We start from the raw sequence: 27,552 nt of genomic DNA, 5'->3' as shown, positions 1-27,552 counted from the left end.
ACATGTCCCCAGGGCACAGCACAGATTTATCCAGGGCTCCTCATCCCTTCTCCACATCCTGATGGAGCAGCTGAAGTGCAGAGACAGTGAGTGCTTCGCCCAGAAACTCTCCATGGGATGCAAACCTGATGGGAACGTGCTGTAAGCCATTTGCTCACCCAGGGCTGCAGGTGCATGTGGCAGCTCTTTGGGCACAGTCCAATTCAAGCCTAAAAAACCCCACAGTTCCAAATAGACTTTAAAACCTTGGGACAGGCTGAAATGTAGGTTACAGACATTACAGCCAGATCCTGTTACTGCCAGGAAGGAGCCAAGCACTGCAAATTAAAGGTGTCCTGGCACTAACCCACCCCAAATGCAGCTCCTGGCCTCTGCTCTCAGTCTCATCAATCACACGTGGCAAAAAGGGCAAACTCTTGCACTGCTTTTGAGAGCTCAGCACTGACATGGCTCACCAAGGCTTTTACCAGTCCCCAGGAAGAAAAGGGAAGCTCCTTGCTCAAACCAGCAGGAAAGCCTAAGGAGGACCAGGAATAAAAGAGCCATGTGCTCCTATGATCCCAGGAACTATTCCCAAATATTGAGGCAGGAAAACTCTTGTGGCAAAGCTGTGCTGACAAGTGGGGGAACAGCAGGGCTGTCAGCTGGGCATCACTGCCCACACCGATGGCTCTGTGCTTCCACAGCCTGCAGGATGCAGTGGACAAAGGATGCAAGAAGTAGGATAATGCCAGGGAGGGGATAAGCTCAGAGCCAGGCTCTTTTATTAACATCCCCCTTCTTTCTACCACCTCACCTCCCAGAAAGGTCCCTTTCCCTTTCTGGACTGACATCTTCAGAGTTTCCATTGCAGTGAGGTCAGCCTCAGTGCAGGGCAGCCCACAGAGGTGATACAGGAGAAATGGCTTTAAGGCAAATCTGTGTCTGTGATCAGGAGGCTGAACACCAGCAGCATCAGCTCCCTAAATAACATGCGGTGTCTGAGGCTACACTGCTGATCTTGGCAACAACCTCTTTCCTCTCAGCTACAGAAAAGCTATATATAGAAGAACTACAGACATATATATATAAGAACTACAGACATATATATATATATATATATATATATATATATGACTTTCATATTATATTGCCTTTTCTAAAGAGTCCAGTAAAGCACCACGAAGTCACTTTTCCCAAGCAGGAGACTGACATGCCCACAGCTAAGCAGTGTTCCCTGCTCACCATGCCACACTCCTCTCTGTCTTGAGCCCCAAGTGCCTTCTCTTTTCTACTTGTGCTGCTGGAAGTCACGGAGAGGAAGATTAAATCTTTGCCATGGCAAACTAATTGAAACAGATCCAATATATTCCTTATCTTTGGCAGCCTACCATCTTTGCACTTATCCCAGCATCAGCTTTAGGAGAATGGAAAAAGAGAAGTGTATGTTCAGGAGTGCTAGGGCACAGAATACACAGCCCAGGCGGAAGGGACAAGTACAAGCAATTAGTAACAGGGTTGTGGTTAACGGTTTGCATGTTTTATGAACAGGCTTATGAGCGATGCCTGTTGCTCACAATGGGCTCTGCATCCCTATAGTAGCCAACAGTGCTGCTGATGTCCCCTTCAGTGTGTCTGTAATGTACCACACTTGCAGCAGGACAATGAGGAAGAGGAGGTGATGTGATGTGGTATCAGTTGGTCTCCTTCCAGGAGGATCTGAAGCATCAGCATGCCACCCTGCCCCCCAAGGCATTCTGCCCACTGCAAGTGCCCCCTAAATCATCCCCTTGGCTCCCAAGTTAGTCACATCCAATCTGAAGCATCACATTTGCTTCCTCGGGCTGTAAGGCAACCTTTAGAACCAACCAGAAATACTTCAAGTGGTGGCCTGTTGCTTTCCCTGCCCTGCTTTAATGAGTGTGGCTCAGTGTTTGGTTTTAGTTGCAAAGTCCCCACACTCTGCAAACCAAATGTAGCTGGAATTGATATCGAAAAGTAAAGCCACCTACCATCGAAAATCAAAGCACTGCACTGCCAAAACTGAGTGAGAGGCACAAAGCAGGGAGCTTAAATAAGGAGGGGGGGAAGTAGAATTTCCAATAATACCATGTTTTCATCTGTAATAATTTGGGAACTGGTAATGACACTGGAAGGTGAGCTACCCTCCGCCCAAAGGGACATGGCTGTTTATGAAACCATCTGGCTGTCAGCTGCTCCAACACCATGCAAGAGGTGAAGTGTCAGCTTTACATAGAGCCAGGCTGGCAGCAGCCCCATGGGCAGGGAGAGGGTGCCCCGACCTCCACATAGCAGGGGGAAGGCAAAACAGATGCAGAAATCATCTGCAATATATGGAAGGGTAGCACCCTGTGGTTTATAGGGGGTTTCATTCTATGCAACCTGTTTACTTAGGGAAAGGTTTTCTCTTCCTAAAACAAATCATGGTTTTCTCAAAAGCAGGCACCAAGGAATGGCTACAAGAGAGTATTTCTTTGCTTGTAAGAAAGCATTGTACATGAATGATCACATTCTGTTTAATGGGCTGTTGAAACAGTGTAATGCCAGCCCCTTACGTTACCCTGGTTCCTAATGATTGTACTGACCAAAACTGGAAGGAGATCGACTTGGCTTTCCTAGTCTCTGCAATTATATTCTGCTCAGACAAAAGCTGAATAGCAACAGGTAGGATGATATTTAATGTACACCTCTATACCTTGACGTTGTCTGCTTTGAAATAGAGTACTCCTGCCAGTTACTGGCAGTGAAACTAATAGGATTCTGTAAAAATCAATCCATAAAGGCACAGACACTAAAATGAATGGTTTCCTTTCTGTTCCGCTTACGGGAGGGCTCTTTTATGGATATCTATATGCTGGTGTAAAAATTTCAGGAACAACTTTCTAGGTCTTCATTAAATTCAAGGGGACTTTTGTAGAGAAGGCAGCTTTAAAAGAAACTGCTATTTCACCCCATGGCTCGTTATTACCCACAAACCTAAAAGGGTGATGCTCACCCCTAAGAGCTGCCCCAACCACGTTCTGTTCCCAATGGAGTCACAGAGAGCAGAAAAACAAGGTTGAGGTTAGGAGAGAACACCAAGCCCCATGCCCAAATAGGAGCCACCGAACTGACACAACATACCTTCCTCCATTACCGTCCTTGCCCCTTCAAGCGGCTGCTGCACCCACAAAAGAACACTGATAATGGCAGAACACCCCAGGAAAGCTGCAGTGCCAGTGTCTGCCTGCAGGCAGGGGCACTGCTGTCCATGGAGGGTTTGCAGAGAGAAGTAAATTCATTAACTAAATCTGAGCGCTTTGGAGCAGGCCAAGGTGAACGGCTCTTGGTAAAGGATTTAATGAACACCGTGAAAAACAAACAGACAAAAAGGTATTTCTTCCTCACCTTACCCACTGTGATAAAGGCAGGGTTTGGAGGTTGTTGGGGGTTATTTTGAGGAGGCAAAAAGACTTCGTGACCTGTTTCTCTCTCCTGAAAACATGTTTATCAGCACAGCCCGCATAGAGACTATTCCCATTTCTGCCTCCACAAGGATACTTCTTCCAAGACCATTTTCCTGAAAGCACCACAATGATTCCTGCCCCAGAAGCACGTGGGAATGCTGGGCATACCCTTGCATTGCTCACCAAACCAGCTCTGCTTCCCCTTCTCACCTCCCAAGGGTACAGGCTCTGGCGTTAGCCTTGAGTGCCATTTTGTGGTCCCCAGCACCCTGATGCAGGCACGGATGTTGTCACACAGCTTCTCCTGCCTGACTCTGATTTCACTGCTACCACTCATATATAGCACTCCAAGGGCTGAAAATAGATGGGCAGATAAGAGCCAGGTCAGGCACACATAGTCCAGATGTCCATGGGACATCTTCAGTCCACCCTGATCCACAAGGGATATAAGCTTCTCAGCTCTCCTGAGTAGAGGAGGATGGTGACCCCATAGACTGGCTTCACCACTGCTGGCCAGTAACACTGACACTAGCCACTAGCTAGAAAGCCACTAGCACATCACCAGATCCTCTCTCAGGAATAATCTTCCACGGGGCTTACAACTACCTCAAACACAAATTGGGATAAAGGGAAAAAAGTGCATCCACAAAGATGTAGCTGTACTGTAGGAAAAATACTTCCTAAGTGCTCCTGGTCATGACAGATCCCAAGGCACACAGCAGAAGTTCACCACAGCCTCCTGGCCGGCGGCCAGGCTTGCAGAATTGAATTTCACCTTATCCTCTTTCACCTCCTCCTTCAGCCATACAGGTTTTTCTTCATCTCTCCTTCCTCACATTTCACTTCCAAGGGCACAGGACTACAGCAGCATTGGTTTTTCTCCATATCCAGCCTCAGGAAACAAATTGTTCCCAATCCATCTGACCAGACACCTCACCTCCAACACCAGCCAGGAAGATGCAAACCTCCCCATGCTGGTTAGCTACATACAACTCCCTGAACAAGTAATGCTCTTCCCCCATTTTTTGTCACCAAGACACCCAAGTCACAAGACTTGATTTTTGCCATCTCTTTTTCCTCCTCTTATAAAAACTGTGGCTGGAGATGGCCATGCAGGTGTCAAATCCTCCTGCTGCCAGCCACCAAACCCCGTAGATAACTTTTCATTCTCCATTTCTGCCAACCCAGGACTCACTACAGCAAGACAGATACCCAAAACTCAGCAGCATGGTCAAGGTGAGGGCACAGTCCTGAACTACCAACCAGTACTATAACTTCGTCAGCATTACTAACTCTTCACTTTCCCCTCAGACTTCTGATTTTTCACCAACAAGAATGACAATTCTCTGGTGATTTAGCTGAATCAAGCTTATTTTTAGTTAATTTGGGTGAGACTTTGCTAAACTTAGCTAAGTAGCTAAATTTACAAAGCGTCCCCCATTAAATCTTCCTGTGTCTCAAAAGTTCCCATCTATAAAAAGAGAATCATTATCACCAGTTTGTCTCCAGATGACAGCAGCTTAAATCATTGCCACCAGACATCTGGTTTGCAGCCCGTCGGGAGCCGTCAGGCTCTGTTCAGCTCCAAGTGGATAATTACCCACTGGTGGATATGCCACCAACTCAGCTCCTAACATCCTTATCCAACCCCAAAGCATGGACCAGGGCTGAGGGACAGGGTCTGGGCAGCCCAAGCACCCAGAGACTGCTGATGCCTGCTGAAATCAGTAGAAGACGTATGTCTTGGGGTCTGTCAGAAGGAAAGTGCTTTAAAACTGGGGGAAATAAAGGAAACCCAGCTAAGGGAGGCAGCAAATTGAGAGGTTGCAACCTTGAGAGCTGCAGACATTCAAACAATAGTACCTCAGCTCAAGCCTTCCCTGCAGCTGTGGACAGCAGGACTATAAATTGGCCTATGATTTAGCTCCATTTGGTGCCCTCTATTCAGCCTACGCTGTGGATACCAGCTTTCATCCTTATCTCCACCATCCATTAGCTGCAGTCAGCCAGCGAGGGAGGAAGGCAGGGTGCTAGTGCAGACCTGCACACATGGGAACCCTCTTTCTCTTCCCCAGCAGGTCCCACTGCAGTACCTCGAGTCATCACTAGGACCATGCTGCTGTGCCATGGGGCCTTAGTCAGGGTAACTCTTCCATTTCATAGCCCATCTGTTGTTGAGTACACTATTTTAATCCCGATTTTACCCTTTTTTTAACCCCCATTTTTATCTGCTCCGTCTCATGACATTAAAGCCATCATTTATCTCCACAGCACTGGCAAGCTGATTTACTGCCTCGATCAGCAAAGCTCTAGCATGAGCTGCGTGAAAAAGGGATGCATCAAGTCCAACACACAACAGGGACACGGCAGGAGAAGAGGGAAGGACAGAGAGGGCAGAAAATCACCCCATGAATTAAGAGCACCAACAGTACAATTTTCTTCACTCTGACTGCAGCAAATCCAGCAGGATGGGGCAATAAGAGAGATGGACAGATGCCCTGTTGGGCACCCCATGGAAGATGGGAGGTTTGAGGCTAAGATTTGAGCAACACCAGGCAATAGAAAAACCAGCTACATCAGGATCAATTCGGAGCATTGCTGCTAAGGATCTACTTCACTCTCCTGCTCCTGATGAGCAGCATGACAAGCTCAAATCAATGGAGGCTCCACAAAGCCTCCCATCGGTACATAGCCAGGCATCCCCATCACGCTGCTCACCCTAACTGAAACCGACAGGGGAGCAATTAAACAACAGATTCTTTAATGTCCTCCTCATCAGGACTCTTCTTACCCAGACCCTGTGAAAGTAAGCCATGGAAATGAGACTCGTGTGGAAGTGCCAGCCTGGCAATACCAGCATCGAAGAGAGGGGCTGCGGTGCCTCTGGGAATCAGCCCAGCATTTCCACACAGATGAGGATGTTCGGCTCCACACTCCTCTCCCAGAGACCCATGAGCCCTTTGAAAGCCCCTGGCCCATGAGCTAAATACAAATCTTCATGGCCAGATGGGTACCACGCATTTTGAGCTGAATGGGAAGCACTGGGACAGCTCTGAGACAAGCCATTCACTTGTGATAGAGCTGCAGTTGAGAGGGGAAGCAGGCAGGGAAGATGGGACATGGCCTTGTGAAACAGAGAGGGATAGGGAATGGCCCAATGAGTGAAGCAGGTTACCAAGAAACTGTTTTTGGTTTCTTTCCCTAAAACACCTGTCAGGCTGAAGCCCCACTCTGCAGTAGCTGAGGTTGTGTGCAAGGAACAAAGCTTTGATGGGGAAATGGCTGCATCCCAGTGCCAGCCAAGAAAACCTGGGATCTGGGACGACTGCACAGGGAACAGACATTGCTAACACCGACTGATCCATAGATTAAAAAACAACAGGGAACAGCTTCCTCCCAGCACCCAGAATAGATTAGTATGGAATGGAGCTCTGGCACAATAAGCAGCTGCTGGTTTCAGCTCCAAAAGCCTCTTCACCACACTGCCGTAGTACCCCTGCTACTCCCCCATTTGAAGCACTACCAAGTATATATCAGTTTATGTACATATATATACTACACAATTTACTGCTTTTCCCATCCTCACCTGAAAAAGGGATGACGAGAAGTGGCATCACACACATGCATACCCCTCCAGTCCCTTTCTCTTGCAGTGCCCATGTCCTGTTCTCTTCACCTCTCTGCAAGGGGCTTTTTTCCCATCTCATTTCATGGCTCTGAACTGTTCCCCCTGTGTTTTGTTTGCTTTAAAAATGCCATTAAGACAGCAAAAAAAGGAAGCAGGCAGACGGGAGGGATTCAACTCTGCATCTCCTGGCTGGAGGGGTTTCACACGCTATTCAATGCAGCATTGGTGATTTAATCATCGGTGCGGTGCTATTGCAAACAGCAGCAGACAGCAGAGCCTGCAGGAGTAATGCTCCCTCTAACAGCATGAATATTAAGGGCATTTAACAGCCCTTGTAATCGCACTGTGGATCCCTGCAAGAGCACAGCCAGGCAGCGTGAGGGTAGGCACTAAACCATGCTGCTGGGCTATCAAACTTCACTGTGCTTCTTACGGCATCTGAAATCAGCCCCACTTACTGAAAAGCGAGCGCTGGCTTCCCAGTGTGTCCTCTCAAAACTAAATCCCATGTGGCAAAGCCCTCAAGCACATGCTGGGATGAATGGGGTGGTTTTAAAGCCTCCTTTTTTAAATGCTGGCCTCATGTGGAGTTTGAGTCCCTGTAACATGGAGCAAATATGAAGACCTTCAGCAAATTAATCCCTAGTACTTGCACCTGTAGGAAAGGATTACTGGGGGAGGAAATGAAATCCTGAGCATGGCACGAGTTTAGCTGTGCCTCAGAACTAGAGATGCAGGATACTTTTCAGGTCAAGCACTGGTTCATTCTCAAAGGAAATAGATCCCCAGCTTTTACACTTCTAAAGTTTCCACTTTTTTATTGGATTAGTATCGTTCTGGAAAGTTCCCTGTGATTTTGATGCCGAAATGGCCAGTTATCTATTGCAGCCTTCTGTAACAAAACGCCTGTGAAATACAGACACTCCTGGCCTATGGACATGAAACACAGCTTTGGAAATGAGTTTAAAAAGTGGGAATTCATCTGCTTTATCATTTGGATACAGTAATGGCTGCTAGTTCTGCCTGAGGATGGGGAGAACATCTTGAGATCAAGCCTGCACTCAGAAAGAGAGGTGCCCGCTTGCCCAGGGCCATATGCACAGCTGGTGCTAATGCCCAAGCCAGTGTTAATACCATGAGATCTGCATCAGAAATCAGTTGATCCCAGCTGATCTTTACATCTAGAAACTCAAAACTTACTGGCTGTGAGATGGTGCAGCCAAGTTTCAGCTGGACTAACACCCTTTAGCATTGCCAGGTGCTCCCACCTCCCCAGCTATCTCAGCACACAGGGAAGGGAAAAACATACCTGGCCTTTCATTCACACCTTTAATTATTCAGCTTACATTGATATAAAATTAATTGAAGCAGAATAAGCCTTTATCCCAAATATAGGTGCCTGCCGGCAGGCAGCACTGACATTATAAGGTGCAAATTACACTTTATTTAATGAGTTCCTTTCCAGCTATCACACAGGCAAACCCATGTACTGCTCCACCTATTGCAAGTGCCTCTATACCAGCTACTGCCACAGTTCTACAACACTCGGACTAAACTGCAGATGTGAACGGGCTTGGTTAAAGAGCAGAGGTGTTCTTCATTTCCAGGCTGCAATCCCTTTACAAATACAGGATTTGGCCATGATGCTGGCAGCAGGACCTGATCTCCAAAGCACTGAGAGCAAAGAAATCCTGTTTCACAGAGCACCATTTGTACCTATTGGGGAAGGTCAATGGCACTTCACCTTGCAGCAGATGGTGTCCTCAAGTGCCAATGCATTTTCCTCCTGCTCCACATATGCAGGCAGAACTTCTGCTGGCAAAGACCAAATTGGAGCTGCTTTTCCTTCATTGATCCTGCCTCCAGAAGGGAAGGGGCTCGCACCTCCCCAAGCCCTGCGGTGCCTCAAGTGAAGAGCAGCATATGGATGATGCTCCCCAGCATTCAGGTGCCTGCTGGAGCTCACTCTCCCTTTGCAAGGTAGACTGTGTTTATATTTGACATTAGATTTTGGAAACACCGTGTTTCTCAAGCACACAGATGCATCCAGGAGGTCCATGTTGAGGAGGCACATTCATATCTGTGCACAGTAATGTGTCACCAGCCAACATAATGCTTTTCCCATCATAGAATCAACTAAGCTGGAAAAGACCTTTAAGATCACAAAGTCCAGCTGTTACCCCAGCACTGCCAAGTCCATCACTAAACCATGTCACCAATCTGGGTTTTACCACTTACAAATCTAATTTAAAACTTCAGGTATTTCACTCAAGAATGTTCCCATGACTCCTGTTTTGAGGCATCCTTCCTTCTCTAAGCTCTGGGACTGGGACTGCAGACTGGGGAGATGATAACCTTTCCAATGGGCTCATATGTTCACTTTTCCCCCCACAAGAATGCCACCAAACCAGGCAAAGTGAGAAGCCTCTGTAAAGCCCCATTTTACACAAATACCTGATGCTGAAGTCTCAGCAGATATCAGGCTGTCTGCATCCTCGATCTTCTCACCATTTCTAGCACTAACCAAACCCTCACACTTCACCTCTGCAAGGGGGACATACTTCCATCCGTATTAATCCGGGAGGAGTGCAAACACAATCATTACTGCTGCAAACCCCTTGGCTGCTCAAGCATCTAGCACTACAGGAAAGTCTACACATGCACAACATCCTCCACCCATGGGCTCTGAGGTCAGCAGGGAGAGGTGAGGGATGAAACAAATAGTTGATTCAAGATGGAGCAAAGGCCATTCAGCATGCTGGGTCAGTACTCCTGTACATCCCCACATCAGCAAGGATTCAAACTACACCCATTTCAAGGGACTAAACTGAAGCAGTGATGGGTACAGCAGCATGCTCCAAGATCTCTGTCCTGGTTTCTGAACACCCAGAATTTTTGTGAGTAGTTAATGTTATGGTAAAAAATGTCAGAACTGAAAGAAAAAGGGCAAATTGATTTTCCTCCTTGTTTCCCAAAACTTCAACCGCACAGTAGAAACACTACCAACGGATTCCTGAGGAGACATGTGCCATCACACCATCACAGTAATCTAGATATCCATCCATCCATCCATCCATCCATCCATCCATCGCTTCATGTCACAGTAGTGCAGCAGCGACAGCTGGTGCTGACTGGCCCCAGGCAACATTTGTTGTCTTCTCCACCCCAAAACCCAGCTCCTCATGCACCATGACCAGCAGACAGGACCACTGGGGCACCATGGGGATAAGCACCCAGGCCCAAGGGATGCACAGTGGTTGGTCTTTTCTGGTCTTTAGAGACCTAACCAGAGATCTCCCTATGGGATGGGAGAGCTCTTGCAATACCACAAGGAGCACACCATATGCAGCCTACATGCCGCACACAGTTTAACTCTGAGCATTATAAGGATATTCATCCGTTTTGATCCCAGTGGCAGGAGCAGATGGCTGGTTAACACGTTTGAGTCTCTCTCTCTCCAAATGACACCATATTATCATGCCAGGAAAATGCAACGGGCATTATAAACGCCACAGCTCTTCCCCACTCCCTCCCCATCTAGCTCTGCTGTTGCCAAATGGCAGGACCGTGAGACACAACAGCTTCCCTCCCACCTCCTGAACACCAGCTCCAGAAGCCCCAGTACATCTTCCCACTGGAAAAACCACCTCTCTTCTTCAACCAGACCCCAAGTTTCATATTTTGGATGGGAAAAGTTGAAGTGTAAAGGGGCTGCATCCCGAACATACCTTGAAGCAGATCCCAAGATATTATTCAATCCTGAAAGACCCCAAACCAACCCATTGGGTAGAGTAGATTGCCCTCACTCAGAGGGGAAAAAAAAGGCTTTTAAAAAATAAATAAATCAATGAAAACCAATGTTTCATAAAAAGAACTGACCTAAGCCGTTGAAAATGAACCTGCTCACACCTCAAACTCCTCCCTCCCATCTTGTCTCTATCTTTCCCAAACCAAGCCACTCAAATCTCAATGCATAAGAAAGGAATGAAACCAACCTCCCTTATCCCAGGGCAGGGGGGGGCTGCAACCAAGGTCCTCACCACTGAACATATTCTTGTCTTATTTGCAAGCCGTGTACCTCCATAATGTGTTATGAGGTGTGCTTGTAACCAGCGGATGCCGACAGTGGTCCTTGAGGAGGAAATGGTGTGTGTCTAAATGCAGGCAAAGCTATTTAGAATGCCAGGACAAAGCAGCCTCGCTCTCCTTGCTTGGGCCAAATTACATCCTTTGGACTTATTCCTTCAGTGGCTTCAAAATAAAAAGAATAATCTGTCTCAATTTCCTTGGCTCTGAGAATAATGTTTGGAGAATAGGAGGTGATTTCATAGCTCGTTTGGTTTTGCACCGCACGAACCCTGTTCTCCTCATATCGCTTTCCAATCAGTTTTATTGTTGGCACTTTCAGTAGAAAACCAAAGAGGGAAAGGCTAAAACCTTCTGTCACACTTGAAACGGAGGGGGAGAAATGAAATTAAAGAAAGAAAAAGAAGAAAAATAATAATCCATCCTTCTCTTGTCTTTCAGCCCGATCGGAAAATGAACCTGTTTTGCTTCTGAATCAATTCTCTTCTGGCACTGCACTTCCTGCAGTCCCTTCCGAGACAAGATGCAACCATTAGCTCACTTGCTCCTCCAAATAATAACACAAAGCCAGAGCTCGAGCTGTTTTGCAGTAAATCATCACTAATTTCTGCCTATTTGGGGCAAGGCAGGGTTTGGCAGGGAACACAAGGCCCCCACCTCCAGCCCCACCAGTGCCACCACCAAGACCTCTGCATCCCTTCTGGCTGAGGGCAGTCTCCAACGCAGTGTGTGTTCCCATGGAGAAGTGAAACCAGTACATTGTCCCTTCACCTCCCTCCCTCAGGGCTGCAGTAAGGGTTAATTAAGGCTCATAAGGAGCTTCCAAACAGCAGGATTGAAGGCAGACTATTAGTACTACTAATGCCACCTCCACAATCAAATCAGTGAACTCCAGCTGAACCTCTCACCACTGATCATTTTACTGAAGGCACATGTTAAGGATGAGAAATCATCCTCATCCTCCTCCCAGCATCCCTGTGCCACAGGGCCCCCAGGATAACCAACATCCATGCCACAGCAGGTACCTTCCAAGGTACCCTGTAGACTGATACAGCCAAACCTATGGCTGCGCTGACCATCACAGCAGTGGCTGTATGGGAAAGCCTATATCTAGGTAGCCCAACTTCCACTGCTCCTATGGAAATACACAGGAAGAGCAGAGCAACGCTGATGTAGACAAGCAGAAGATGGGGCCCAAGATCTCCTCCTTGGCTCACTCTTCCCGTAACGCTGACTCCTGCTGAGATTTTGGAACCAGAAAGGGGAAAGAGGGTGGGAAATCAATTTAATTGCAGCTTAGTAAGCAACTGTGCTTAAGTGTAGCTGGCAAAATCTGAACAATTCACTGTGAGAGAAAGGAAGGGGGAAATGGCTTTTTCATTGCATGGGAAAGTGGATTGAGAGTAAACTCCCCCCATATCATCTGCTCCTCACCCATTCCTTCTTTAAACAGGAGGAAGCCAGCAAGAAACACAGAGCTAACGCCAGCAATCTCCCACTCGCACTACTCCAATTAATAGTCAATCCGCTGCACCCTTTGTCGTTAGGCTACACATAATTACCCCTTCACACGAACGTCTTTCTTAAACAGATTCTACTTCTGCTTTCTCTGCAGATACACTCGCTGTAATTGGTTTTATTGCACCAAATGCTGGGCTGCCCTCACAGAAGGGAACAGTTATAACTGCGTCTCTCTCTCCCAGCTGCAGGAGGTTGCTTTTGCTTTCCCACAGCTTCTCCCAAGCTTGCTTTTCCCGCTGGCAAAGAGCCTCGAGCATAGGCAAACACACCCAGAAGCAACAAACCCTCATCCCATGGGCTGCACACATTGGACACACGTGTCCACTGATGCAGCCCTTGGCTTGCAACACCTCTGTTCAAACCCAGGGGTTTACCAGTGGCATCACACCTGCACTTCCATGGGCTTGTAAGATGGTTCTATTTGCAAGGCTGCCTCTATCAGTGATGCTCTTCCAGTGCCTGTGCTCATCCAGCTCGCACCTCCTAAACCACAGCAGTTCAGTAGAGTGTGCCCTGGCCTCTGCACCTTCAACCAACCTCTCAGCTTCAGAAGGAAAAGTAAAACTCCAGTTTCACTGTCATGACCTACACAGTGCTCCTGCTTATAGACCTTATCCTGCAGCCATCCCTTGTGCCCAGCAGCCCTGCCCGTGGGGAGGCAGGGATCATGCTGGAGAGCCACAGTCTCAGCAGAGCAAGAGGAAGTAAACCCAGCCAAGGCAGGCCTAGGGCCATGAGCCCATTAAAATAAATCAGATGGTGTACTCTTATCAAAGAAAGAAAGAGCAAGGAGGAGAAAACTGCCGGGGTTTTTGAGTAAATAATCCACTTCTGTGCGTATCTGAGGTAAGGAAAGGATAAATAGGAAAAAAAAACATCTTCCCTAAGAGTTAACATCTTCTGCAAGCATGGAGACACTTAGAACATACATGCTGAGTCTATTACACAGCTGTGTCTATCCAGACACAGAGGTGGTTTCAGAGGCCTCACAGCTCAAAAGCAAGACTTTCCTTGTCAAGCCAACTCTAAGGGTCACCAAGGGCTCAGGGCCACAGGCCAGAGCTGAGCACTCCTAAAAACCCAGCTGAAGGAATATGGGATCCCCTGTCACCAACCAAGGGGACACTGCCCCACCACACCAGCAGGCAGGGGATGCTGCAGCCCAGAGCGATCCCACAGGCAGCACACAAGGATCTTGACAGAAGTGGATTACGAGATCACAACACTCCTGAGCCCAGCTCATCCCAGGAGCACCACCACCTCTGACACCCCTTTGGTCCCACAGCAGTGGGATGCTTCCAGCTCTTTCTGTCCTTCCAGAGCACAATGAGAAGTATTTGTCCCCTGGTGCTCAACACCTCTTGTCAACAAGACACACACCAGCTGCATAGATGTTTACTCAACACCTTACCTGCAAAGCAGCAGGATCCCTGTATTCACTCTCTCCTTCCCTGGTAACTTCCTTAAAGCACCAAGCTAGGAAAGGCACCTGGGCATCCCAGTGCTCACCTTTTTGGAAAGCAAATGGGTCTTGTTCAATCAACATTTATGCCCCCATCAGTCACAGCTGCAACACAGAACTCCATCAGAAGGTAATGGGAGCAAAACCCATTCATTGTAATTACCAGTGGAAAATTAACGGGGTTTTCATTGACTGTTTATGGTGTCACAGGTATCTCAGAGAGCACCTTGACATGCAGTGGATAGATAATCAAACAAGATGCACAAGGCAGTAAGCTCACCATTTGGCCACTGCTGGTTTAGCAGGAACATTATTGGGTGCTGACTTTAGCAGGGCTTCACACCTTTCTCCTGCTCCAAGAGGACACAGGTATTGATGGCTGTGCTGGGAAAAACCCTTGCCCAAGCCCATCAGAAGGCATGCAAGTGCTTGAGAAGCAGCACCTGTTGATGCAGCAGCAGACCTGTCCTGTATAGTCCCACAGAGAAGGATGGTTTGACCATGGGTTTCTATTTCCATACGCATCACTAAATATACCAGCAGGAGAAAGCAATTGGATTCCACCCCCTCCTGCATCAGCAAAGCTTTGGACATCCTGGAAAGCCTGGGTTAGCGCCCAGAGATTTCAGGATGAGCTTTCACCAGCAAAGCATGACTGAAGTTTCCTCTTCTCCCCCACCCTGGACTACCCAAGCCCCCAGCCAACACAAGCCTTCCCAGCATTAAACATTCTGCCTTTTTGTTCCTGACAGCTTCGCCACTTCACTCCCTTAATTGTCAAGATATGAATTTGTGCAGGATACACAGTTATTTTAATCTGTTAAGTGGCTCTGCTGCTATAAAACTGTCAGGATTTTAATATCTGGAGACTGTCAGCTGAGCTCCAGGTGCCGAGGCTTTCTAGTTGGCAATGATGCAGAAGGAAGCGCAGGCTGGTGCGAGGCACACAAGTGCAAAGCTGGCAAGCGTTCCTCTGCATCAAGGTCTGATCCTGCAGGATGCCAAGCACCTCGGAGCACTCTGAGCAGGCAGTGAGGATGCTGAGCCTCCCATCATCTCCCAGGAGTCACCCCCAGCTGCATTTGCACACACTTGGAAAGGGGCTGTTGCACTGCAAACACTTATATGAGCCAAGCTTATCAGGTCACTTCTTTCAATAAAAGGAACCTTTCCTCTGTACCTTTTCTCCTGCAATCCAGCCCACGATGGCCCCGCTTTCCCTCTGGAGGCTGCCAGCTGTGCTTTAGCCATTCATGGAAATGAAGAGAAACAAAAACCCCAAACCCAACATAAAACATCTCCCCACACCTCCTGCATGCACTGCTGGTCCCAGGTACCAGAGCCCAGACCCCCTGGCAGCCCCTCACTGCTCCCCCACTTGGGTCTGACATGGATTCACCAGGTGAAGGAGAGGAGATGACCAAGGGGCTGTCACCCTACTCCAGCACAAGCCAGGGGAGCTGGGATACAAGTGAAGCATTGCAGTAGAGATGGCCACACGTACTCACAAATCAATTTGGGAATTTGCTTGTAATTAATCCCGTGTATCAGCTCCCCTCATTATTTCTTAATGTAATTAAGTTATTAATTTAGATGTCCCATTCCCCTCTCTTTCCCATAGCAAAGCAAAGGGCTGGATCAGAGGGAGGCAGGGGAGAAGCCCGGTAGCATTGTGATACCATAAACCCAGATTACCAGAGCACATGCCAAGCCCTAGTGCTGCCTCCCTGTGTGACTTTAGGTGGGCCACTGGCAGCCTGATTTTCCAAGAGGGTTGAGCGACTCCAGCTCCTCTGGAGTTAAGGAGAGCCTGAAGGATACAAAGTTCAATTAACCCCTCTGGGTCCCAGTTTATCCAGGTGGAAAACTGCAGGCAGGGAGACAGCCTGGAAATAATTAAAGCTTACAAAGTGTCTCAAAACCCTCTACCAAAAGGCAGGGAGTGCAGGAGGCATGGATGAGTCCCAGCTGATCCGTAACCCCAACCAGCCCCATGGACCTTATACCCTCACCCATCAGATCCGACTTTCCTGCAGGCTGAGCCCATGGCTGCTAACCAGGCACCCAGCCAGCCATGAGGGCAATGCACCCTGGCAGAGGCACGCACACTGCTACAGCTCCTCTTCTCTGCCAATTTATAGGACTTTATAAAGGGCAGGCAAAGGGCAAGGGCAGGTTTTGCTTCTGCTCTAATAGGACTTGATCTGCCCTTTGGAAAAGGGAAAACAAAGACAGCCAAGCTCCAAGTGACAGCAGCAATAACAGCACTGGAGAGACTGGGGAAGTTGTCCCAGGAATAACTTCATAGGGCTAAATGGAGTGATGATTTGCTTCCATGCTCTACCAGCCCCGCGAGGTTACTACACCCCAAGAAGAGGGTCCTCCGAGCCTGCCAGGCATCACACAATGGTGAGAGATGCACAGATATGGGATTAGAGGGGAAAACAGGAGAAAAAGAAGGGGAGGGAGGTGAAGCCAGTTTAATCATAGTAGACAGTTGTGCCTGCCTTGTGGGCAAGAGCAAGCTCAGCTACTGCTGCCGGACCTGTCCCAGACACCCACCTCCTCCAAAGCACAAGGGACCAAGCCACAGCATGCTTCAGGGGTAGGCAGGACTCAAAGACCATGGTGGATCCCTCACACCAAGGACCTACTCTTCAGAGACCTCACTAACCAGCTCTCCAGCTATAGGAAAAACCATCCCAAACCTTACTTTGGGAAGCTGAGCACTGGACCTGGCACAAGATTTGGGATAAAGGGCGAGGGGAGAGGAAAGCACAGACCAAAATAACAGCAGTGGATGGGCAACCCCTCTGCACAGCCAAGGGTGGCAGTGCTGTGAGCAGCAGCTCTGCTGCCTGCCCTTGGCAAGCCACCAACACAAGCTCGGGCACCACTGGTTTCCAGCACTGGACACGTGCCGTGAGCCCTGCCAGGACACAGTGCAGGCAGGAGGAGGCATTACCAGCTGGAGCCTAAATAGGAGGGTCTAAAGGTTAAATCCACACGAGGGGTGATATATGGTACGCATATGGCTGCAGAAATAAAGCTTGACAGAGAGAAGGCAGAAGGGAGGAGGGAGGTAGAAGCAAACGCATCAGAAACACTGCCAGGAACGTTGATGTGGATTTGTTCCATTTCTTCACCATTGCTGCGTTACAAAGTTTGCGCTGCTGTTAGAAACCTACTACATCCACTTGTTCCTCAAGGAACCTGGGAGGACAAACTCTAACTGCTTATCACCACAGCCAGTCCACAGGAATGCATCACCAGGCTTCTCTCCAGATTGCAGCATCCCAGCCTCTGGTACCCAGAGCAGCTCTGCACTCCTCCAGAGGGGTTAACTGAAGTGACACCACCACCTTTGCACACTCACAGCCAGCTTAAAATACACAGACTGGTTTGGGTTGGAATGGACCTTAAAGCTCATCCAGTTCCAGCCCCCTGCCATGGGCAGGGATGCCTTCCACTAGAGCAGGTTGCTCCAAGCCCTGTCCAGCCTGGCCTTAATTCACACTGCTCAAAAGCAATTTCCAAAGCTAAAAAATGTAATGCATTAAAAAGAAGAAGAAGAAAAAAAAAGACTGCACTCTATGGATCTCCAGGGGACACAAGTGTTTTGATGGAAAATTCAGAGGAAATGAAGGAGAGGTGATTTTTGCAGTCAAATTGCTGGAGTTATGGCAACTTGGCAGTTGCAGCTTTGAAACTTAGGGGCCTGAGCCTGCATGATGGGAGAAGTTTGCTTTACCAGCTGTGGGAGCCCAGCCCGGACCCTAACAGGGGAGCCTCGCATAGGAGGGGGGAGTTAAAATGGGCAGCAATTCAGCTGCAGCTGATGCGAAGGGAGAAGCAAAGTTCATTTTAAGGAGAGCACAGGAGCTGTCATCAGACAGGGCAGGTCTTATCCTGCAGTTTTTAAGAGCACAGTTCTGGCAGAAACCTGCTAACACTGAAGCATCATTATGGTTAAGAAAGCACTTGTTTAACAACTCCATTTCCAGTGAGTTATTGCCTCCCCCTGCTTAAATAAATAAATAAATGCATCTATAATTATTTATTTTGGGGGCTGAAATTGCAGAGATTCATTCCCCTTTGCTAGGATTGAGAGGTTTCTGAAAGCCTGAGAAATACCTCCTCCATCATTTTTAGTTAAGAAACATGGAAAACCAATAATTCCTCAGGATGAAAAAATCAAAGCAAGCTTTATGAGCTCTGACTCCCTCCCCCCCCCACCCTAATCATTAATTCAGTTGCAGAGGTGACACATATATGAGGCTCTCCAAAGACCTGCCCAACGCATATTGTTGCCTTATGTCACAGGCCAAAGGCTCAGCTGTGTGTCACTGGTGCAAAGAAAGGGCTGAGGGCTCGCAGTCTTTCTCTGCCACAATAACACTGAATCACAGAATCATTAGGGTTGGAAGAGAACTCTGGAGATCATCTATTGCTTAATGTCAGCAGATTTTCACGACCTGGGCTTTAACCGTGATTAATAGTCAAGATTTACAGCTGTATAACTAAAAGCAGCATCTAACCCATGTCCTCTGGAAAGTTAACCCTCAGCTAAGCTTGTTAGAGAGGAGAGGGCATGGGACCTTACTCCAGAGAAGCTGCTTGCAGCTCCCCTGCTTTTCGCAGTGGCTGGGCAGCAAAACTCCTCTGCTTCACTCCGTGTCGAGTGGGATGCTCTTTACATCTCCCCTGTGCTGGTACCCCCTGGACTCAAACATGACACACAAACAACGCGATGGCAAATCCACACAGGCTGAGACTCATAGGGCAGTGCTCCTCCTACCCTGCAGCTCTGCCACGGGCTACCAGAGGGTACTCCATCTGCTCTCCTCTCCGGGACAGGACTGTTGGAGCCCTTCTTGTATAGGGGGAAGGTCGGAAACACTGCGTGACCCACGGGGGAAAGCAGTCACCTGGCCCCTATGGGGTACATAAAACACGCGCCAGTCTCCCACCTCCAGGGACCCAAGGCCCGAAGCAAGGGATGCTCAGAGTTGGCAGTGGGGCAGAGGACCGGTCCCCGAGGCTTGGGGAACCCCGACGGCTGCGGCCCCCTCTGAACCGGGGCCGAGGCGGGGGGGAAAGGGAGCGGATGGGGCTGTCACTGTCAGAGGCTGTGCGGAGAAGAGGGCACCGCGTCCTGGAGGGGGTAAGGAAAGGGCCCGACTCCCCCCCGGGCACAGAGCCGGTGCGAAACTTTAAGGGCAGCGGGATGCGGTGGGGATCCCGAAAACCGCCGGGAACTTCTTCCCCGGGCGGCTGCGGCGTGTCCTGCCCGCCGGCTGCATCCCAACGGGATGGCCCCGGCCCCTTCCTTACCTCCGGCGTGCGCTCCTCGGCTCCAGCCGCCTCCAACTTCCTCCTCGCCCCGAAGAAGAAGAGGAGGAGGGCGGCGAGCCAGAGCACCCCCAGCAGAGACAGCGCCAGCCGCCGCGTCGGCCGCCTCATCATCCTGGGGAGCGGGGGGAAAAGTCCGGTTGAGAAGGGGGATGAAGGGCGGTGGGAGCCTCCCGGCAGCGGGGCTAAGCGAGGAGCGGGGTCTCGCCTGCCTGCCTCGGAGCCGGCGATGCGAGTCCCGGGCTGTGCATGCTCTGCAGGGGAGGGGAGGAGGAAGAGGAGGAGGAGGAGGAGGCGCCGGGAGGAGGGGGGCTGAAGCCGCTCGCCGAAGGTAGGTGCTGCGCGCAGGGAGCTGGGTCGGACCGGGCCGGCCCCACCGGCGGAGGTGCGGGGCCGCACCGCTGCCCTGCCCGCTGGAAGCAGCCTCTCGGGGACACGGAGAGCTCTGGTGTGCGGGGGGGATGATCGCGGACACCGTCTCTTCACCCCCTCCGCACAGTGCCTGGGTCCAGGCCACTTCCCCCCCGCGCCTCTGCGAAGTCGGTCCCGGTCCCCGTCCCTATCCCGGGGCAAGGGGAGGCCAGCGCTCAACAACACACAGAGGAGGCTCAGACATGATGGGAAGATTAATTTATCCAATTGAAGCAGCAGGGGGAATTCAGGTAGGTGGAATTTAATTACTGGATTTGGAAGAGGAGATGTGAGCCTCCGGAGCTGTCAAGAGCACTTAAAAAATAAAATCATAATCATCATGCTGTTGGTATGCTGGCAGCAGCTCGGTGCCGGGCTGTGGTCCTGCGGGAACAGCCCTCAGCCATAAGCCCTGTCCTATAGGGTGATCCCTGCTGGCTCCGCACACAGCCCCGGCACAGCGAGCCTGTCCTCGCAGGGCAGCCAAAGTGGGAATTACAGGCATTGCTAGGAGAGGAGAATAAAACCAAGAGTGAGACTCCAGCAAAGAGCTGGAATCCCTGCTCACCTGCCTCACTCACTGCTTTTCCAATCCTGTCACTGACAAGTATTGCACGAGCTGAGCAACCCCTTGCAGAAGACATTAGAGGATAAATTAAGTATTGGAGCAGATGTGAGTCATTCATGTTAGCACAAAAAGTATAGAACAAACCCCATAAAAACAGGAATCCATGCATAAAGTAACATATGGAATGAAACGGAGATAAGATGTCAAATGCTGGAAAGTCCGATGCACATGTTGTAAACAACCTCTCCATGCATTTCCCACACACTCCTCCTGGTTTTATTATTTCCTGCAGTTGTTTTCTGTCACTTGCTAATTTATCATTTGCCATCTTCATCCTCTGTCCTCTGATTTATTTCCAGGGCTCAGGAAGCCCTTTTCCCCTAACATAATCCATGCCTCTCAGGCCCAGCATTCACACAAAGATGCCCAGATAAAAATTTCATTAGCAACCACAGAAAGGGGCATTTCTTTCTGTTTTAAGGGCATCTGATTCTGAAATGCCTTTACCAGAATGATGCATTCCAGGTCCAGCAGGCAGGCTTAGGTTGAACTTTGTTTTACAACAACTGCAGCACAGCCAAGCAGGAGCAGAGGTAACCAGGTGGGAAGAGGGAGGAAAGCCCTCATGCCCTGGAGAGCCACCAGCCCCACACTGTATGGGAAGCCCACACCAGTCTGAAAATGCCACTTCTTCATGATGTGCATCACTTGTCACCCCAATGAACCCTCCTCAATCCATGCTCCAGGTAGAAAGACCACCGTGCTCAGCTCTGCTATCAGGAGAGGTCTCTGTCCAGCCTAGTCACCTGCAGCTGGATGCAGGTGTTGCTCTGTTCCCCAAACTGTTGCTCCATGCTTTCTGATGAAATCTAAGGAGAAGCATCTGAGCAACCCTCAGCAGCTGTGGCACATCAGCAATGGCTTTCCACATGCCTTATAGCTGTTGTTTTACCTTATGCCCACCCCAGCTATTGGCACAGCCTGGTTATTGCCTCTCATGCACCTCCATCTATCCCCTTTGGAGCAGGAATGACTTTCTGGTCATTCTTACCACAGGTAGAAAGTAGCTGCTGGTGTTTTCCAGGCTGGGATGAAGTGCCCTCGGTGCTGTAACATAGTGTTGCCCTAGCAGGTTTGCAGGGAGTGCTGAGCTCTTTCAACCAGACCCCTCTCTGTGCCAGGGGAGCTTTTCCAGATAAGAGCACCTGGGGAGGTGTTATCATTCAAAGCTGGATTAAAAACCTTGTCTTTTCTTGGAGATCAAGCTTTCAGCGGAAGTTATTAAAATATAGGGGAGAAATATAGAAAAATATCAGGGAAATACATTACAAATTAGATTACAGGTGAGGTAATAAATAGGAGATACCTGACAAAAAAGGAATCAGATAATGCTATCTTATTACCTTGAGAAACAACTCCCTCTGCTGAGAGAAAGCTTTATTGGCAGGGCTCGGCGCTGTGATGAACAGCCTGCTGGGCCCCACAGAGATAACGGGCAAAGGCCGGGCTCTTCTCCGCTGGCACTGCCGGTACATCAGCGAGGGTGATGCTGTAGGACCCCGGGACTGCTGGAGCCCTTGGCTCTGTGCTGCTGTCCTGTGATGAAGAGAGAGGTTCTTCAGCCTGGAGAAGAGAAGGCTCTGGGGAGACCTTAGAGCAGCTTCCAGTGTCTAAGGGGGCCCTATAGGAAAGGGTTCAAGGGTCTGTAGTGACAGGACAAGGGGAAATGGCTTTAAGCTGACAGAGGGGAGATTGAGATGAGACATTAGGAAGGAATTCTTCCCTGTGAGGGTGCTGAGGCACTGGCACAGGGTGCCCAGAGAAGCTGTGGCTGCCCCATCCCTGGCAGGGTTCAAGGCCGGGTTGGATGGGGCTTGGTCTAGTGGACGGCATCCCTGCCTGTGGATCTGAATGATCTTTAAGGTGCCTTCCAGCCCAAACCATTCTGTGATTTTATGTTTTGAGCTCTAGCGATGCATCCGATCTCTAAGAAAGGATATGTCTCCTGACTGTGTGCTGGGACAGATAATATATCAAGCAGATGACGGTAACATCTATTTAAACAAGAGCAAGGTGAGAGTACAAATCTGAAGGTTCAGAGTTATTTGAAGTCATAGACTTTCAGAGACTCATATAAAAATCCTACTGCAATTCCATTAAAACCATGGCAATAAAAACTATCTTCTGTTGTATTATGTAGCCAAATCTTCCCCATTTTTCTCAGTTTTCAACTGAATCTCAGATGCTTCAAAGGTGAGGTCCATAACACACTGTCTGTTTCCAAGATAACAAAATATAAGGCCAGAAGTACAGCCAGACACAGAAAAAGCCAGTCTAGGAGATGGATATTTAGCATTTGTTAGTATCAACATTGCAAAGCTGATGAAAGTGACTGTTTCGTGAGAGCAAAACCAGGACATCCTTTCTCAGTGGAAGAGGGACTTTTCACAGTTGCAGCCTCAAGGGATGGCCCTTTGAGGTCCTGCCTTTAAGGAAAGGGCAGCAAGGGAAAGTAGCTCTCCTTGCTGTTTCAAGAGCATCTGTAAAGTATATTTCAAGGGAGTTTCCACTCACCAGGTCTACAAACCAGCTGGGCTCTGCTTTAGGAATACCCCTGGGTTTGTTTGATTCACATCTGAGAAGAAACATCCACAGAGAGAAAACACATTTCTTTTCCCAAAGGACCACGAACAGTTTGCTGTTTGTTCTGGGAAAGCTGGAAGGGGCTTAAATTGATGCACTCGAGAAGTGATCAAAGGGAAGGATCAAAACCTACCCCCTACTGCTGAGGGGTCTCAGCTGAACATCACAGGCTATTGTAAGATGCAACAACACTGAGCTCTGGTCGAAAAGTGGCTTTTAGGATATGGAGCCTCTCTGCCAGGGGAGGGTCTGGTACAGGCAGGGGTTTTGGCAACTCAGCTCTCACTGCTGCTTATGGCAGTGCACCTTCCCTACAAAGAGGTGCTGCTTGTGATAGCAGATATATCAGAAGGGATATGCTTGTTTGCAAAGCTGAGACCAGTGTTTGAAAGGGTCATCAGAGTCATGTGTGGTTAAAGAGATGGATTTCATTCAGTGATACCTCTGTGGTCCCTGCTCCAGGCTTGGGGAAGAAGCTAATCCAGAATCATAGAATCATAGAATAGTTAGGATTGGAAAGGACCTGAAGATCATCTAGTTCCAACCCCCCTGCCACGGGCAGGGACACCTCACACTAAACCATGTCACCCAAGGCTTCATCCAACCTGGCCTTGAACACTGCCAGGGATGGAGCATTCACAACCTCCCTGGGAAACCCATTCCAGTACCTCACCACCCTCACAGTAAAGAATTTCTTCCTTATATCCAGTCTAAACCTCTGCTGTTTAAGTTTCAACCCGTTACCCCTTGTCCTATCACTACTGTCCCTAATGAATAGTCCCTCCCCAGCATCCCTGTAGGCCCCCTTCAGATACTGGAAGGCTGCTATGAGGTCTCCATGCAGCCTTCTCTTCTCCAGGCTGAACAGCCCCAACTTTCTCAGCCTGTCTTCATACAGGAGGTGCTCCAGTGCCCTGATCATCCTCGTGGCCTCCTCTGGACTTGTTCTAACAGTTCCATGTCCTTTTTATGTTGAGGACACCAGAACTGAACACAGTACTCCAAGTAAGTTTCTCTTCCCCTCCTGTGCTTCATTTACTGGATTTAACCATGCTGAGGACAGGGCCAGGAGGGGATGAAGAGCACATCAAGCTGCTCCCAAATAGCAGTTCTGGCAAGTTGTGGAGCATTGGCATGTTTCACAAGAAGCCCAGCTCTGCCTCGTCACCCAGCCACTAAGGTGCCAGCCTGGGTGCAGGGCCTTGGGGAGAGCAAGCCAACACATGCCCCTTGCCCAGACACCATCCTGACAGCCCCAACCTGCTCCCAGGGAATGACTCAGAGCCGCTTGCCTCTTGTCTAGGGGTGGAGATGTGCTTCGGATGCAGTCACACCAGTGAGTCTTCCAGGCTTATATTTAACACAGGAACAAGAATCCCTTTTTGGATTTGCAGCTGTTCAAGAAGCATTCAGGTCACTTGGTCTGTTCACAATCCAGTCAACGTGGGCAGAAGCAGGGGAGAAGCCAGCAAGTCCTTTGCACAAGAGCAAGGGGAGTTTGTTGCTTCGCCATGGGGGCTCCCCAGCTCTGCAGCACTTGTCAGCACCATGACTTGGATCCATGGCATGCTGCTGCAAGGGCTCAAGAGTGTAAGGAGCTGGTGGTTCCTAGCCACAGCTACCATCACACAGCCTTCAGGGTCGTCAGTGGCAGCAAGGACCCTCTGCCATCTCCATCAGTACCCTACCTTCTCCAAAAGCAGCTTCCATGAAAGCTGTTGAAGATACTGTGAACGTTATCCCGCAGGTTTTGTGGCAGGTAAGCTCTGCTGTAAAAGAGATACAAAGGAAAAAAGACCAGTGCTTATGCTGAACAATGTTCTCCCTGTGGGCCCTCAGAGAAGACCACAAATGTTAAAGATAGCTCTGGCTTAATGCCAGGAGGATTGTTAAGTTAAAGTTCTTAGAACAGAAAGTAAATGGAAAAGCTTTACAATTGTCTCTCTCCTTCCCCTCTCTGATGTAACAGAACTGCAGCTTGTCCTACATCTACAGCCTAAACTGGAGGGTCAAACTGTGAAGCACTCACCTTCTCCATGTGGCTGATGATATCACTCTGCGGCTCCTCACCTACTGCTGCAATTAGAAAGGGAAAAGGAGGAATTCCTACAGGATTATTGCCACTTCTGGGGTTGCAAGCAGATCTTTTTCAGGAGTAGCAAAGGGTTTGTTTTCTTTTTAATTAAACTGCAAGGGTTGTTCCCTAGCAAACTTTCCATGATGACATCTCCAGTTAATTAAAGGTTTAAGCTGACGGGAAATGTTATGCATAAGAAAATAAAATAAAGAGGAGAGCTACTTTAATAGCATTTGTTAATTGAAGTTCTCATCGAGTCAGCTGCAGGAAGACAAGCTGTTCCCTCAGTAGATAGGCACCAACACAGAGCCAGACGTTCGCTTGCAGCTCCTGGAAGTCAGGTTCCCACCTTCAGTCTAGCTGGTGTGGCACCAGTGGATGAAGCAGTGCTGAGCTCACTCCCCACTGGGACAGACTTCTCCATAGTCAGATTAGGTGAGAACAGGAGGAACTGTTGCCTATCACAAGGCATTATATCTTGCATCTTTAGCAATTGCAATCAAATAGCCACCCACTTGCACTTGTGTTTAATTCACATTCTCCCCAGCCTTCATCTCCATTTGCTGCAGCACAGGTTTTTCTGGATTAGATTCAGCCTTTTTGCTATCTCCCAGCATTTCCAGGTACCCAACAGTGCAAGTATAAGCAGGTGTGGGAACAATGGCCAGAGCAATGGGAGATGTGAAGGGACACACATTAACTTAAGCATATGGCTAGGGGACATACTAGGGAGCACAAGAACAGATCCCTTGGGCAGTGCTCTTCCACTGTGACCACCTTCAGTACTGTTCACTGCTTGCTTTTGACCAGCCCTGCTTTTACGTATCTTATTGCCACAATAGAATTAAGGCTCCTGGGTCCTATCTCCAGCTGCCTCTGGTGGTTGATAGCCTCTCCTGATGCTCTCCAACACAGGCATTTTCTGGGAAAAGCCCATGGATAAATGAAGGCTGCTGATCCCATGTTTTTGGAGCATTTTGGCTGGGGAAGCTCTTTAGCTCCAGGTCACTGCATCAGCAATCAGTGGCAGCCCCTGCAAATGGACACAACAGAGCACTTGGGACAAAAGGCAGCAGATAGCTTCATGGGTCAAGTCACAGCAAAGGACCAACAGCAAACATAGCACAGATGAATCTTTACCAGCAGCACCAGAGCCTATAAAGTTCTGGGCACCCTACAGCCCTCAGCACCCATCTCCAGGGGAACCCCAGTGCTGCTGTATCTCTCTACAGGAGAAGCAGAGCTGCTCAGCTGCCTCCCAAGGAGATGCACTCTATGTGCATGCACACATGTGCACACACACCCATCCATCGCTAAGGAAGTGGAGAAACCTGCTAGACTTCAGACCAAACCTTTCTGTTACTCTTCATATGCTAAATCAGTCCTGCTGGCCAGCTGCAGGAATATGTCCCTTGGACGTGTTCAAACCCATAATTGTGGTTTGGACAGGTCACACTCAACAGACTAAAGCACAAGTCAGGTGATGGGTGAGAGAACGCATTAGCCAAAATAAACCTTTGTCCTTAAAGCACCTCTGTTGCCTCTGCCCTTTTGTGTGCAGGTGTTAAGCAGACTTTAGAGCCAAATCTCTACTTCTGTGATATGTAAGTATGGCCTGATGCCAACTGGGATTTAGGCATTTATTAACACAGCTGGCAACATGTAATACTGCACCAGACGTTTTGTGGGAAGGAGCATTTTCACAGCTGGATGAAAAGTTTTGCCCTGTTCTCCCTCCTGGAAAATTTTCCATAGGAAAAAATCTTGACTGTTCATCCCTCCCCTCTCCTGAGGGATCCAAAACCTGAAAGGGGTGAGCCACACTTCCCCAGCTTCTTAAGATCTCAATCCCATTATTTAGGTGAAGTGTCTAGGAATAGATATTTCTTCCAAATACACTCCAGCACTTCAAGTATAAAGACAGAGTGATTTATATTTGATCAGGCAATCTCCCACTCTCAAAACTAAAGCTCCAAGGGGCTAACAACTAACCCTACATCCCCTTGAAAAACAGTTGAAAGCAGATAGTTATTCTGTGCAAAAAGGGTACAGAATGTCAAGGTCTATGCTTGCTCCATGTGGATCTTCTCACGGGATCCTCTGTGATCTCCTGCATGAGGACACAAGCTACAAATCCTGCCTATCTCCAAGGGAATAATATGCTACTGCAAATGTGCTCAGGTAGATTAACATCTCACCCCATCACCAAATCACTGCTGGTCAGAAAGCAAAGCAGCAGCTAGATTTCCCCACTAGCAGGTCAGAATTTCAAGGCTGCTGTTTAGAAAACAAAGTAATGTTTAATTGCACACATTTGTTTTGCTGTTACTGAGCAAGAACAAGTTAGAAGCCCAATAG

The 27,552-nt window shown here is 48.9% G+C and overlaps 1 protein-coding gene across 2 annotated transcripts in view; it reads right to left on the bottom strand.

The window, feature by feature from the left end:
* Nucleotides 1-22,051, bottom strand: part of GALNT14 (polypeptide N-acetylgalactosaminyltransferase 14) — a 97,810-nt gene extending 75,759 nt beyond the window's left edge. Inside the window, exon 1 of one of the 2 annotated variants that reach the window (XM_034060670.1) lies at nt 21,878-22,051. In XM_034060670.1, the coding sequence (XP_033916561.1) occupies nt 21,878-22,009 (132 nt within the window). In that variant the 5' untranslated portion in view covers nt 22,010-22,051. Of the gene's footprint in view, nt 1-19,477; nt 19,707-21,877 lie in introns of those variants that run through there. The other variant, XM_034060669.1, reaches the window with a different exon arrangement.
* Between the last annotated feature and the right edge of the window lie 5,501 nt (nt 22,052-27,552).

The sequence above is a fragment of the Melopsittacus undulatus genome, chromosome 3 (assembly GCF_012275295.1).
Source record: "Melopsittacus undulatus isolate bMelUnd1 chromosome 3, bMelUnd1.mat.Z, whole genome shotgun sequence".
NCBI lineage: Eukaryota > Metazoa > Chordata > Aves > Psittaciformes > Psittaculidae > Melopsittacus > Melopsittacus undulatus.
The sequence above is the reverse complement of the archived record's forward strand: the minus strand, read 5'-3'. Positions and strand labels throughout refer to the sequence as shown.